Consider the following 15,833-nt stretch of genomic DNA (forward strand, 5'->3'; position numbering starts at 1 on the left):
TGTCAAGCAGACTCCTGCCCCCCCCCCCCCCCCCCCCCCAACAAATATCACTGATGAAATCAAGTATATGGAAGGGATTTTAAGTGAAATATTTTTATTAGAAAAATAAATTAATACCTAAATAATCAGCCCTTTAAAAGGGCCTGCTATACCACTGGTTTATTAATATAAATAAAAGTATATATAATATGAGAGTTCCAACAAGGTCATGTCTGCTGTGGTCCTAGAACAGAACAAAACAGATGTCCACAGTGCAAAACAACAAATGTGTTAAAATCAGCAAAGTGCTCTCAGTTTTGCTTTGATTGCAGCCTCGTTAGCTCCTTTCACTGTAGCAACCTAAGGAAAAAAAAAAGTGAGAAAATAAGCTACAAGCTATTGTAGACACCAACATCACAGCTCAAGGACAGGACAAAACATCCTCGTCTCAAATGTTAAGAGTAAACTGGAGTATGAAAACCCTTGCGATACTATTAAAAGATTAACAGTGCTCTTAGCAGCTCACTTCAGGGAGTGAGCGGGCAATTTTCTTTAGAGAATACCATATTACAATCCCTCACGGAAAAATTGGTATGGTAAAAAAAAGCTTAACCCCCCCCCCCACTCCCACAAAAAACCCCACACAATTGTACACCTTGCCGCTTTTCAAGGTTGTTCAGCCCTTACACATCCGAATGGAGATCTGTAAAATTTATAATTTTCTAGTGATTTTCTCCCTGTGAAAGAAAGCAGCTTCTTTGCATAACCGGTCAAGCCCAGCGGCCTCTGAACTATCCATGGACTCAAATTAGTGGAAAGGGACCTCCAAAATAACCCCCCCCCCCCCCCGTCCATTTAGTACCATGGACGTAAAGGGAGCAGTTCATAAAATGCTGATGCCATGAAGGTCCAAGAAGCTTAGTTGGTCTCTAACCAACGTTAGAGCTAAAGAGTCAGAAACCACAATACAGGTATTTTAGTTTCCATGGCTTATTGTGTGGCACTTAATTCCAGTTTTCTACAAGAAACAAAGGGTTCAGCTGATAGCAGGGATCTTAATTTGCTGTTTAAAGAGCTTCAAATTGTGATAGAAATCCACACATACCTTCTTAAAATCCTTGATGAAAAGGAAGGTGGGCATTGCTTCTATTCTGTATCTTTCGGCCAACACCTGTTAGGAAGACACAATATAATTCAAGCACATTAGTTTAATGGTAGACGTAGTTCTAACTGAAATGACAGTTTTACGGGAGTGTCATGCCTTCTACACACAGCAAAGCAAACCACGACTCCAGGCGAGAGTCACCATCTGCACCTGTAGAATGCCACACGTTCAGATGCAGTTACCACCGTACATTAAATTAGGTTAATGGAGGTTGACGCTAATGTATCTTCGAAGTACATGCGTATATTGGCCACACATTTTACAATTAAGTCGTGGAGACTGCCAAGTCAGCCAAGAAAAGGGGACTCAATGCTCAGGTTGTAGAAACAAAATGTAACCCTCTCGTTAATTCAGCCAGTACCTGTGCAGGGCGACTAAAAAAAAAAAATTAAAATAAGGTGCTTTTCGGAGGTCTCCTCAAAACTGCTCTGCTCAATTTGGGAATGCAGAGAATAATTTCTAAACCAAGACCGCGAAAATGTTAAATTAAAGAGAATTTTAAAACTAAACGCAACCTTACTTTGTTCTAGCCTGCGTCAGATCTCTCTGGCTAAGGGCTAACAAGTGGCAACTCCAGGTTAAGGGATTTCAATTCTTTTTTTGTGGGTTGGGCGTGGGGCCTCCCATTTTCGGAGGATTACGTTTACTGACCACAGTATCAGTGTTAAGGGTTCCGTTTCACTTACCGGGCTGTCATCAACGTCCACTTTCAGAAATACTACACCACGGTACTCCGTGCTGAACTTCTACAGAAAGTATATAATGAAAAACAAAGTTATGCACGTCATGGACACTCCCACCTGCTAAGAAGCATGCGTCAAGCCACACTATACACTTCATACCTTTGAACACACAATTTCATGTATGGCATTTATTTACCGGCAAACACCAGCACGAAGTAGGTTGCAGACGGGACGAGTAAATCATTTCAGAATACTAGGAAACAGACATGCAAGAACCGATGCAGACTTAAGACTATCCGAAATTTAACCAGTTCAATTAAAAAGAATTCATGGCAATCAGGCCACAGTAGAAAGGGCCCTTTTAAGGTGCAGCCTCTTTGTGCCTCTAGTTGTTAACAAATGAGTATCGAAGTTTTGACTTGGGCGCACTTTGAGCATTTGCATCAATTGGGCCTCCTTGTCCCGCTCCAAGTACATGTGTGAATCGACCCTTCAGCTAGCTGATAGTACCTGGTGACGACCAATAACAGTGCACTACAGAGGACATGCCTATGAAGCGTAGAGTCAAGTCCTCTCTGATCAGTACCCAATCCATCAGTGGGCTCTACCTTCTGGTGTCCCCCACTTGCAGAAGAGTAAAATGAAGGTTTCACGATGGAAAACATTAGTTTGAGGTTCTGCAGGACACAGGAAGGACACCATTGGAAGTACTGAAGAAATGTTTGGAAATCTTGCCCCCTTAAGTGTCTATAGCAGTGTTTCCCAAACTGGGGTCCATGTACCCCCAGGGGTCCGTGACACATTCCCAGGGGGTCCGTAGGGCAACAATAAAAGTGTCAAGATAATGTCAGTGATTAATGTACCTGCTGGAATGAGAGCAGAGTTTTTTTTCAGTGGCAGCTTTGACTCGACTAATGTAGCACAGAGGGTTAATGTGCCTACTGCAAAGAACGTATAACATGCATTTTAAAAAGCAGTATTTTATGTGCTTAGGTACTGCTTTTGTCACAGATTCTTTTGTTACTGTGCACTTCATAAGTGACAATCGTAATGTAGCAGAGGGACCTATAAAGTGTCAAAGTGCTGCTTGAAAACTGCATGGTACCAGTTAGTAAATTATGTTTTTTCCCCATTTATTCATTATCCTGATGCTGCTAAAAAGATTCGGGTGGAAATACATTTTTTATGTTAAAGTCAGTGCTAGCCACTGTGTTATGTTCTGAATCTTGAGTTTCAGACCAAGCACTCTTTAAACATTTTATATACACACTGATTTACATGTATGGTTCAATGTCTCTATGCGTGTGATGTAAAGTGCTCTGACGTCCTACAGTGGTAGGAGAGATGCTATAAAACAAATGAAATACATGTGACAGAGGGGCTATTTCTTCAATGTAAAATACTAAGGGCCAGATGTACGATCCGGTTTTATATGCGCGAACGGGTTTGTGAACCCGTTTGCGCATGCAAAAACCTATTGGGCCATGTACATTGCCTATTTAGCGAGTCGCAATTTGTTCGCGACTCACTAAATAGGTTTTTCAACTTGCTATTTGAAAGGGGCATTCCCTTCCAAATAGCGAGCATCAAAACCAGGTGCAAATGTTTTGCGGTCGCAAAACTCGCAATTACCACCTACTTCAAGTAGATGGTAATGCATTCGCAAATGGAAAGGGGTCTGCAAATGCATGCAAAATTATTTTTTAATGGCAGGCAGTGGTCCCAGGGACCTCTGCCTGCCCTTAGAAAATAAAACGAAAAAGTTTCATTTTCTTTTTTTTAAATGCATGGTTAACGAGCTGCATTTTTTTTTAACCGCTTTATTTAAAAGCAGTCCCAGACATGGTGGCCTGCAGAGACCAGCAGGCCACCATACCTGGGAGGACCTGCATTCCCAATGAGCTCGCAAATTGTGAGAGTCTCATTAATATTAAAGAACCTCACAATATGCGACCCCATTGGGAATCCCAAACAGTGTTAAACACACTGTTGTACATTTCATTTAGCGACTCAGAATTTGCCACTCGCAATGTGTTGCCAATTGCTAAATTAAATGGTCGTACATCTGGCCCCAAAATCCTTAGTACTTTGAGTATTTATTTTGTGTGCACAAGTGTATTTTTTTTTTTAATTACTGTTTTAATATTTGAAATTTAACTCGTACAAATTGCTTGGGGGTCCCGGCTTCCAGTGGTGACTCAATGGGGGTCCTCAGGAGTCAAAAGTTTAGGAACCACTGGTCTATAGCACAAGAGTATGAAGGTTTGCGTCAATGTAGCAAGTGTTTGATGAGAGCAAAAAGTCCTCGAAATAGAGAAGTTAAATTCAAAATATTGATAATTAGCATGGGTGGATAGATCTCTGCATGTATTACAGAATTCTTACAACCTTCAGGCTATGGTTTGCAGCACCTCTTATCCAAAACACATCTTTACCACCTTTTAATGCAAGTAACTGTCACCACAACTAGTCTAGGATAGAGCAGCCTTTAAGGCATGCTGCCACGAGTCTCAAAGGGTTTAAACAAACTGAGGACCTGGCAGATTATGGATAATTGTCCTACCTCCGTACAAAAAAAATAAAATCCACTCACAAGCGTGGCCATAACAATCACTTAAAAATATATACAAAGCGTTAAAACACCTTGGCTAAAAGCCAGAAACTTGCAATTCTGTAATTACACCAGTTATTTATGTGTCAAAGGAAGTAAATTCCACAGACTTATCTAGCATATAAAGTGCAGGGCATAGTGGCAACACAAAATTGGTACAATAAAGTGCCTACAGCTTCCATCACAGGATTTAACCTTCAAGTTAAAAACTAATGATTTCAGTCTACTAATAGCACTTTAGAAACAGATGTTAACAGTTTGTGGAGACTCTAGTGGTTTCATATACACTAAGGATCTAGAAGTTCTAATCCCTGTTAACATCGTGTAAATTGACAATATTTGTTATAGATATAGATAGTAAAATGAAACAGGATCACATGGACAGATCAGAAATTGAGGGCTCAAGTTGACCAAGCAGGAAACCAAGCTCCCGCATCACTAATCCTAACCTGAACCTGGTGATGAGTTTCCCACTTAAAGTGCAATCAATCCACTCTAGTTTTGGCTCCAGGAATGGAGCAAAGTGAATGTCCATATACTTTTATAGGCCGTTTATTAAAATTGTGGTCCTACCTCACGGCTTTGGACCTTTCCTTAAATGTGGATTTAATCCAAGGAGCCAGCAGGTATTGGCTCGGTTGCTTCAACTTGACTTCACATCTAGGTCGTTACTTGCCACAACAGTTTTGCACACCAAGCAGGACTGGTGCAGGGCTTGGAAGGTCAGGAGAGCGACAGATGGCGCTCTGCCAGCTCAGTGCCTTATGAGACTACTCCCACTGCCTGCTTTAAGCAGTCCAGGAAAGCTCATGTTGCTCCAGAGGAGTCCACCGTGGTCTTGCGCTTTACCATGTTAAACAGAAATCAACACGGGGGATACATTTTTTTTTTTTTTTTTTTTTAAATCGTGTGATCTGAGAACAGGGCCACCATTGACAGGAGCACAGAGTCTAAATGCAAGTGGCCTGACAGGGAACAGGGACAACCTTTTGGACTTTCTAGTGATCTTTTACAAATCGGCCATTGTCTGAGAGCCGTACGCTCTGTAAAAAAAAAAACCAATGGCATCGTTTTGTAGTGTAACATTGATAATTGCAGGCCTGTAGGCACAGTTTGTAAATATGCTTTAATTGTTATTTACATACATAACGTAATTAGACTAAATGTGAAAAAAACATGTTTTTGAATCTTACACAGTCATGCATCAAACAAACAAAGGTTGGACGAAAAAAGTAAAAATAAACTGAATGCTCTTTGCGACATTCCTATTCTCAAAATGAAATTGGACTAATATTGAAATGTACTGGAGACAGGCTGCAAACACACAGCTGTAAGAGCAGATAAATGTCCACTTTCTAAAAGTGGCATATCTTAAATAGTAATGTGCACTCTATCCTTACCAGTAAAAAGGATTTATCATTGCCATTCCAAAGTTATAAAACATGCATCTACTACTCCTTTCTAACCAGGAACTCCACCTTAAAAGAGTGTATTAAGGAATTGCCAATGTCAATCTATGAGAAGAATAGGCATCACATTAGTGAAAAATGAATGTAGATGTTTTTCACTACAAGGACATGCAAAACATAGTACATGTCCTACCTTTTAGCAACATAGCACCCTCCTCCATGTGCTACATAGGGCCTACCTTAGGGGTGACGTATGTATAATATAAGGAAGTTTAAGGCTTGGCAAGGGGATTTTAATACCAAGTCAACCTGGCAGTTAAACTACTCACACAGGCTCTGCAGTGGCAGGCCTGAGACATGTTTAAAGGGCTACTTGTGTGGGTGACACAATCAGTACTGCAGACCCACTAGTAGCATTTAATTTACAGGCCCTGGGTATATGGTTTAACACTGTACAAGGTATTTACAAGTAAATATAAAAGGCCAATTGTGTATACACCAATGTTCACATTTTTAAGGGAGAAACAACTGCACTTTAGCACTGGTGAGCAGAGGTAAACTCCTCAGAGTCCTAAGGCCAACAACATTAATCACAAAAAGAGGAGGTAAGCAGGCAAAAAAGTTTGGGGGAAGTCCACCCTAAGGCTGACAGGTCTAACAGTATGGTGTAGGATTCTGTGTGTCTGTTTGAGTATTGAAGTCAGTCAGACCCTTTTTGGAAGTCCCAGGTTTAGCAGGGCACTAGAAGGAGAGCGAGAATAGTTTCTCAAACACTAAGTTTATCGCCTGCATTCCTGAGGCTGGAGGGTGGAGAAACCCTCAATGCTTCACAAAGTGTACAACGCAATACAAAAACATGTGTGGTCTAATCTATGAGAAGTGCTATTGCAGCTGGATGGCAAGTGTAGAGTGCACTCAAACCACATTATCTTGCATAGGAATATAAGATACCCTACAAGATAAATTTGCAATAAGAATTATCCTTGTGTGGGATGTCACAAAAATTAGATTTACAGTGTTTGTGTGTAAGAGAGATGCTTACCAATGTAAAAAAGCCTGCTGTGAGACACAAATGAGATGCTCACAGAAGATAGATATAGTTAGATATGCAGAATGAATTGTGTGGCAAAGCTCAGATATGAGGTGTTAGTGACGAACACCAGAAACAATGTTTGTTTGTGAAGCTTACACACGAATACAGTGGGTGGAAGGTCACAAATGAGAAGTGAGAGGCATGCAGTAAAGCACAAAAACGCTGTTATATGAGAGGCTCACAAAAACTATAAAAATGACCAAACTAGCAAATATGCCTCATGGTAGGAATCAAGAAGGAGTTGGCCTAGATAAGGACCCCCTAGAAGTGCAGAGGGCTAGGAAGAATTTCGTTTTATAATCCCATGATGGCAGGACTAGTGAATCTAGAGTTAGGGAAGATCTCTTTGACAATTGGACTGGAGCAGGATACTCCCTCCTTACCAGGAGGGTGATGACATCCATAAGTGGGATACTGCTTTAGAGAGGGCCTGTAAAGTTCAGAAGATTCCTCCGGGCAGTGGGCAGCTATCCTTTGGCTCTCCTTTGCAAACAAAGGTAGAGAAAAACTTTTGACTGTAAAAGGGAGAAAATACAGCTTTTCAAGACTAGTGGAGTGCCCCTTGGGTCACCTACTTAGTTGACCTAGGTACTCCAAGAAGCCCCCACAGGGTGCATCATGTGAATCACCTGAAAATGTTTATTGATCAGGTTTACATGAGGATGCTCATGGTCTCGGATGAGGGTGAGGAGGAAGAAAGTGACCCTCTCCCTGATCTTCTCTCAGGACCCTGTTGATGGATCAGTTGAAGGAGTAGTGTTGGCAGACACTTTGATCAACAGCAAGCTGATTACAGAAATATTCTCTATCGGTTTCCTGGTCTCTTTCTCTGAGAACCAGTCAAACCACCTGGTGTAGCCATGAAGTGGACACAGGTGACAGTCTGCCTCTGAAGAGCACCATTTACAGACAGCCTGACCATGTCAGAAATTGCATCAGAAAAGAATCCCTAAAGATGCTGGAGTTGGAGGGGGTCATTGAGCCTTCATATAGCCCTTAGGCTAGCCCTGAAACCATTGTACTAAAAGCTCATATCCAGGATGATGAGAGAGATTAGGTTTTGTGTTGACTATAGAGGTCTCAATGAAGTCACTAGGACTGATGCCTATCCAATTCCCGGGACAGATGAACTGATTGATACGTTGGACTCAGCCAAATGTGTCAGTACATTTGACCTCACTGCTGGTTATTGGCAAATCAGACTTTATGAGGATGTCAAATCAAAAATAGCATTTTCAAACCCCAGTGGGCATCATCAATTTATTGTGATGCCTTTTGGTTTGAAAAATGCACCTGACACATTTCAGAGGCTGGTGAATAAAGTCTTAACAGGACTGGAAATTTATAGAGCAGCATATCTAGATGATATATCTGTCGTTAGCTCCACCTGGGAGGATCACCTGGTCTACCTCAGAAATGTACTTGAGGCTACTCGAGGCCCTGCAGAAGGCAGGCCTCACTATGGAGATCACAAAGTGCCAGATAGGGCAGAGTAAAGTTGTGTACTCAGGCCACCTTGTAGTTGGAGGCCTACTTCCAAAATTGGAAAGCAAAATTTAGACCATCATGGACTGGGTTGCTCCCCCTACTCAGACTCAGGTCAGAGCTTTCTTGGGCCTGAGTGAGTACAACAGAAGGTTTGTTAAGGGCTATGGATCCATAGCAACACCCCTTAATGATCTCACCCCCCAAAGAATGCCTAAGAAAGTTCAGTGGACAGTTAGCGGTCAGAAGACATTTGATGACCTGAAACAATCCATGTGCTCTGCTCCAAATCAGCAATGTCCGGTGCTAGAAATATGATCCCCTATGCTTGGGGGCTCTTTAGGAGACCCCCATGTACTCCCAGTAACAGTTTTAGGGTCTGCCAGCAAGCTAGTGCTGCTGCCAGCCACAGACATGATTCTGCCCTCCTGCCACTAAGCTGAGCCAAAACAGGGGAAGGTAGAACAATAGGTTTTCTGTCACATGAATTGTGACCTCCCAGACAGGATTTTGTGTATTGGGCTGGGTTGGGATCGCCTTCCAGGCATCCAGACTGTTATGAAGGGCATACTTGAGTCCCTCTTTGCATACTCAAGTTTGAGCCAGTTCAGGAACCCTTGTTTCCTGCTCTGGCAAGAAACTGGAGAAAGGCCCAAGGACAGGATTATCCCCTCTGTCCAGCCCCTCCACTAGGAGGGACCATGGTGAAGTTCTAACGCTTTCTATATGGTACCAAAGTTCTCCACTGTGGGAGGGTCCTCATACTCATCGTAGAACAAGAATCACTTCTGAAACCAAGACAACACTCTTCAACCGTCTGGATACTTGAACTTCGTTGGGCTTTGACTGGAACCGAGACTGCATCAAGGAAGAGACCTGCTGCTCCTGGTCTTGCGGTCAAGTCATCTGAGTCGTCTGTGCTTCATCCAGGTTCTCCAGAAGGCCTGTAGGCATCAAGGACATCCCTTGCATCTGCAGGCACTGCAACAAAGCTGACTGGTCTGCTGCTCCTGTTGTTCGGAGGACTTCGCAAGGCCCAGCAACACAGGTGGTGGTTCTGAAGCTCCCTCGAGGCCTGACCTGCCTTCTCTGCAATTTTGACAGTATCCCTCGTTGGAGCCGCTGGGACTGAACCCCTGTGCACCCAGTCTACTTGCCATTGCCAATGCTTGTTATATTCCAGAGATCTTCGAGCAACAAGAAGCTCAAGCCTCCAGTTCCTCATCCGTTGAAGATCAGCATCCTCATTGCATCATCTGCAACCTGGGCCACCATCTTTGCTGAGCTGCCTGAGGTCTTGTGTGTCCTTTCAATAGGAACTGTTTAGTCTATTTGATTTGACCATGTGATTGTGATGTTCAGTGTCAATCCCTAGGTTAACCACCCCTCTATGTATATCTCTTGGACCCTCTAACTAGGGCCTTTATATCTTGAGGCAGGGTACTCTCCTTTTCTATTCAATGGTTTTTCCCCCCTATTTCCTGCCATATCCTTAAGCTGCCCACGGGGAACCCCCTTCGTTGTTCACTTGATTCCCAGCCTTGAGCTGTGGGGGTTAGTCGGGTTCTTCTGATTGAATGGACCTAGAGATAGTGTATCTGAAGTATGATTAGTTGTGGATGAGTGTTAGGATAGTATATGTGGGTTTGAAGATTGATACACGCATGACCTATATCTAAAAAATAACTGTGCCCCAATAAATTGTATAGAAAAAAATATCAGATCTACTACCTAAAGTTCGCCTAAAGCTGCCTTACATCAATTCCTGCCGTAATAAAAACTAAAAAGAATAAGAATGGAGTCTATAAAAACGTTTGGCTTTACGGACGATGACTTCGCTAAAATGCTTGGCCTCCCAGTGGATGGCAATCAAGACTTTACTGTACCAAAAGGACTTAAAGGAGACTGGAATAAACTGCTAAATCTCCGAAAAAAAATCTAAAAGAACAGAGCTACATGCAAAATTCATGTTAGATTACCTACGAGCTGGCACCATCCCCATTGGGCTCAGAGTCCGGAACATACCTGGAATGTTCATCGAAATCAGACAGTTCCTGGAGCGATGGGCACTTATTTCCAACCGTTGCACCAGGGACTGGATGATGCTGATTGTGGAAACGGCACGGACCGTAATGGAGATTCTAGAAAATGAAATCAAAGAATGGAGGATAAGCTTAAGGAGGGGGATTCAGTGGATGAGGGGAAAAGGAAACTGGAAGAAATCCAATTTGAACTGGAATCCTTTTCTGACTACCTGCTAAAAAGAAAAACAGAAAAACTAAGAAAGGACGTTCGAATGTTCTCACAGGAAAGGGCTTATCCCTATTTAGGGACTAACTTCTATAGTGCCCAGGAAGAAAGTGCTCCCCGAGGACAGGCACCGAGATGGGGACAAGGAAGAAAAGTCACCACCTTTTCTGAAACACAGACTCCGAAGGGGATACCCCTGAGGAATATGACCCTGGTTATGAACAAGAACACAACCCTAACCCAGGACACAACCCCATCAGAGGAAATAGAAGAGGAGGATATGACCGTAACTATCAACCAAACCGTTTTTAGGGAACCGCCGGGGCAACACCCGTCCCCCATCGAGAACCCCGCAAACAAGGAATTACCATCAGGGTCGCGGCCAGCCCCAAATGTATGTGCAGACCCGCCATCAGCAATATTGGCGAACATAAGGGGGCTCCCTGTGTTCAACGAAACAGTAGATCCTGAGGCTATCCAACTTCTTTCTAGGGGCCTCTCATTCGTGCCATCATCCAACTTCAACAAATTTGAATTAAATAAAGACTTACAACTATTTTTTAGGAAGATACGCCTCCAGAAATTTTTCCTGGAAGCGCCCCCCTCTAACATTGAAAATAATAGATCTGGTTGTAAACCACCATCCTCTTTCACACCATCCTTGGGGGTGGTAGGACCTGAGGTCAATGTATTTGAAAAAACCGTCATGCATAAAATCACCAAGATGACCAAATATGTGCCCCTTCCAAAGGACAACTTATCAGCCAAAGAAAAGAAGGCCTTAAAGGACTTAGAAACTAATAAAAATATCACAATCAAACCTTGTGATAAAGGTGGAGGGATAACACTGTTAGACACAACTGATTACAAGAGGAGAATGAATGAACTACTATCATCCTCTGGACACTACACTCGGGTGACTAGGAATCCCGAAAATGCCTTGAAAAAACGGATATTGACAATGGTCCAAAAAGCGGTCAGTCGGGACCACATCTGTGAAGCAGAGGCAGAATACCTTACTCCGTCCAATACCAAAATACCCATCATAGACGGTTTACCCAAAACCCACAAGAACAGCACTGATCCCCCTATGCGACCGATAGTCTCGACCATTGGCTCTGCCACCGAGCCATTATCAAAGTATATCGATAAATTTTTAAATCCTATGGTGACAGAACTACAATCATATGTACGGGACACTGGACACTTTATCCAGCAAGTCGAGGGTATTCAATTCCACGAAGAGTCTGAAGTTATGGTCACATTGGATGTGGAGGCATTATATTCGAATATACCACAACAAGGAGCATATGATGCCATTGAGACTGTACTCTCCAGAGATACCACCATAACAAATGCTGAATTCATCTTACAATGTCTCAAAGTAGTATTATTTGATAACTACTTTGAATTTGATAACACCCTATATAGACAGGCATCGGGTGTCAGTATGGGAGCAAGCTGCGCACCTAGCATCGCCTGTCTGTATATGGGGGAATTCGAAAGGACAAATATCTTTAATGAGATGGCCCCCTTTTTCGAGAACGTCATGAACTGGAAACGGTTCATTGACGATATCTTTTTTATTTGGAAGGGGGCAGAAGAACAATTGACTGAATTCATTGAATGGCTCAATATGGCGGACACCAATCTGAAATTTACCAGCCACACCAGCAGATCTAGAATCGAATTTCTAGACATCTGGATTGAACATCAGAACAACACCATCAAAGTATCCCTGTACACCAAACCGACAGCTCGCAACACCTTGCTGCAATATGCCAGCTTCCATCCACGCAGCCAGAGGGACAGTATCCCTTACAGTCAGTTCCTTCGGATTAGGAGGAACTGTACTGACCTTCAAGATTTTCTAACCCAGGCTGACATACTTCAGGAAAAGCTGCGGTTCCGAGGATACCCCCCGAGATTGATCAGAGAGTCTTTTAAACGAGCCAGATACACCAACAGGGAAGCAATGTTCACGGAAAAAGAATCGGAGAAACTAAACCAACTGGTGTGTGTAACACGTCATTCCGAGATGAACCATAAGATCAGACAGGCTGTGAATTCAAGCTGGCACATCTTAAATCTGGAAAGCGAAAAACACACCTAAGACGACCTATCTTTGCTTTAAAAAAAAAACCAGAATTTGAAAAATCATCTGGTAAAGGGGAGAATACAAGAACCCTCAATGAATAAACAGACTACCATGACAGGAATGGATCCAATATATGGCAATCACAAGTGTGGAACATGCCATATTTGCCCTCAAGCCATTATAGGTGATACTGTCATCACCAACACACGCACGATCTCAGTTAGCAGGAACACCACGCTAACGAATTGTCGCACCAGCAATATCATCTACCTCATACTGTGCCCGTGCAATCTCCCATATGTTGGAGAAACTGGAAGAGAATGCCGGGTACGGATAGGGGAGCACAAGTCAAACATAAGAAATAAAAAAATGACAGCCCCTATTGTGGCCCACTGGCTGGAGAAAAACCACAAGGATATAGAAATTCGCTGGTTCATCTTGGAAAAGATAAAGGCCAACCCTGGAACTGACCCAACATGTCTCCGAAAAAAACGGGAGGTCTTTTGGATCTTTTTCCTTGACTCTGTAGAAAAAGGACTGAATGAGGAATGCCCTTGGCATCAGGCTTTTTTGTAATAACAGTATGGGACCTCTACGCCAAAAAATGATGAATCTACATCTTAAAATTCGGCTAAGCTAATCTAGGGTCACTTTCCCCATTAATACTGGCATGATTAGTGACAAAAGTATGACTAACAGCTATGGGAAAAGTTTTTACCCAATCAAAACGGGAGACTCCGAGGCCATCTATTAGAGTCTGATTCAGAATACACTAACTGGGGGTGAACTTAAATGGCTGTCAATCTATCAGAATAACTCGATCCTTGGAAGAATGTGCACCGATGTCTAATATGGGGATGCACTTAACCTCTGTGAGTGAGAAAAGCTTATATATTAACTGTAACTATTTATGGCTCGACATCAATCCTTGGTCCATCAGCGACTTCCTGAAGGAAGATCTAACTATTATTATATATATAAAAATTATGAAAACCCTATAATTGCCTATTTGGCACCTTTATATATGAATATATATACTATCAAACTATATCTATATCATACACTTTATGCCTCAAAAAATCGTATCTCCATGAAGAAAACGAAAACTGACGATCGGTTTTAGTAAGATGGCCGCTACAGCGCCTCAAATGATATCTTAAACAGCGTTTTCATCCACTGTTTGGTATACTCAAGATGGCGACTGAATACAGGGTGGAGAAAATAGTCCGTCTATTCTTTTTATATAAATCAGGAACAGCTGATTTGGTATGTCGAGTGGGCGCGAAAACGACGATCCTCGATAAGGACGCCGGAAACTGCCTCTGAGAATCTTATCTTCGTTTATCGGCCGACAGACCGGGTCGGCGGAATCCCAACTTAAGGAAAACTGCCCGCGAGACGAAGGTAAGCATTGAAAATCGAGCGCTCTATGATTACGAAACCTGTCTAGAGAGACCAGTTTCTTAGCATTCTTTATGCTCCCCTGTTCCAGGTGCAGCATCAGCCAGTCCCTCACTGAGGCAGCTCTATCATTCTGGGACTACACCGTATACCTATACTACCCATGACAGGAAAATGACATAGTGCAGCACTACTGGAACCCCCGTTTAAGAACAAAAAGAAATCTTTCTATAAAAAGGTAAATAACGGGGATAAAATAGATATGTAATATGAAACTGCAGGAGTTGGGCTCTGTAGTTTTACTGAATTGCCATCCTTATCTGTAGGAACGCCAGAGACAAATGTGCCATTCAGCGCCGGTTTTAACATTAAAAAGGAGAACTCCAGCCCTACGAGCCAACCTCCCCGGTATGTACTGGTAGCCACAATAGCATGGCGGAACAGCGAGGCGTGGTGTTAAGTAACCTTCCGAAATACGTTATTACACTATAGTAAGAATAATTAACCACTATCTTGGCCATGATACGTTACTGATTTAGCTTTGCTCTCTTTGACAGGCTCCTTTGTTGCCTACTATCATTTAGACCCTAGAGGACCGCCTAAACAGGAAGGGGGAATAAAGATACCACGCCTAGGTGCCGACCGACCCTGGTAGGTATCTCTAAAACTTATAGCACTAGGTATGTTAGGCAATAACAAGCTCCTTTAAATATTCTAACCCGGTAATCACGATCTCCGTAACCAAAAGAGATCTGTAGAGATGGATACCTGAAAGACCTCTTTGATACCCTATGGCTATAAGCACAGATACCATAAAGGATATGGACTAACAATAAAAAAATCTGACCTGTTTAGAAGCACCCCGAAATGTTGACATAAGAGTTAATCTAATTATCCCCCTGACAGAATCTGAACGGCCTGAAGCTTGGCTTCGGATACTACCAGCAGCATCGGCGCCCCTATACCTGCTAGAAGTCGCGCGATGCCTGATATTCTTGAATAATAAAGCTAAAACCAGGTAAAACAAAGAAGTGAAAAGCCTAGAAAGAATTAAACAACTGTGGGCATGGTTATACTAGACTACTTGGTCTTAGCTGGGATTTATACTAACACATAATGACTAGCTGAACTACCTGTTGACTCTGGACTCGGTCCTTAATTTATACTACAGAATCATGCGTGTACAAAAGAGAGGAGTGCTGAGAGAGACTATGAACTGTCTTGATATGTATGATAAAAGCAGTTTATAGACCTATGTGTGAGTAAAGAATCTGTGTGGTATTGAATGTGCTCTTTGGTCCATACAGTCAAGGCTATCATGATGCCTTTTAGATTTCACCTGTCGGGGAATCTATCTTAGGGAGTGTCTCTAGAAGGTTTGGCACTGCATGGCAATCAATGGTCAGGTGTAGGAGCATTGCTCCAATGTTTATCAGATGGACAAAATAACAGGCTAAAGTCTCTCTAAATGTCTGAAAATATATAGTAACCCTTCTAGGATGATGAATGTTTAATGTTAGCACTGAACTGTAATCTGAAAGGTATATGTACATACATGAAAGTAAAATGCATGTTTTACTCCTTATTTTGCAGAATTTTATCTTTGTGCCCGTCCCAGTATACTGCCCCTTGCCCTGACGAAGGTGCGGCCTCACTGGC

The 15,833-nt window shown here is 42.5% G+C and overlaps 1 protein-coding gene across 1 annotated transcript in view; it reads right to left on the reverse strand.

Moving 5' to 3' along the window:
- Positions 1-205: 205 nt before the first annotated feature.
- The window catches only part of LOC147666161 (uncharacterized), a 34,445-nt gene continuing 18,817 nt past the window's right edge, over positions 206-15,833 (reverse strand). The window contains exons 3-5 of the mRNA XM_086949257.1: positions 1,831-1,890; positions 1,085-1,150; positions 206-339 (exon numbers count right to left, since the gene is read on the reverse strand). Coding sequence (XP_086805383.1) covers positions 277-339; positions 1,085-1,150; positions 1,831-1,890 — 189 coding nt within the window. The 3' untranslated portion in view covers positions 206-276. The remainder of the gene's footprint in view (positions 340-1,084; positions 1,151-1,830; positions 1,891-15,833) is intronic.

The sequence above is a fragment of the Lissotriton vulgaris genome, unplaced genomic scaffold, assembly GCF_964263255.1.
Source record: "Lissotriton vulgaris unplaced genomic scaffold, aLisVul1.2 SCAFFOLD_4612, whole genome shotgun sequence".
Lineage (NCBI taxonomy): Eukaryota > Metazoa > Chordata > Amphibia > Caudata > Salamandridae > Lissotriton > Lissotriton vulgaris.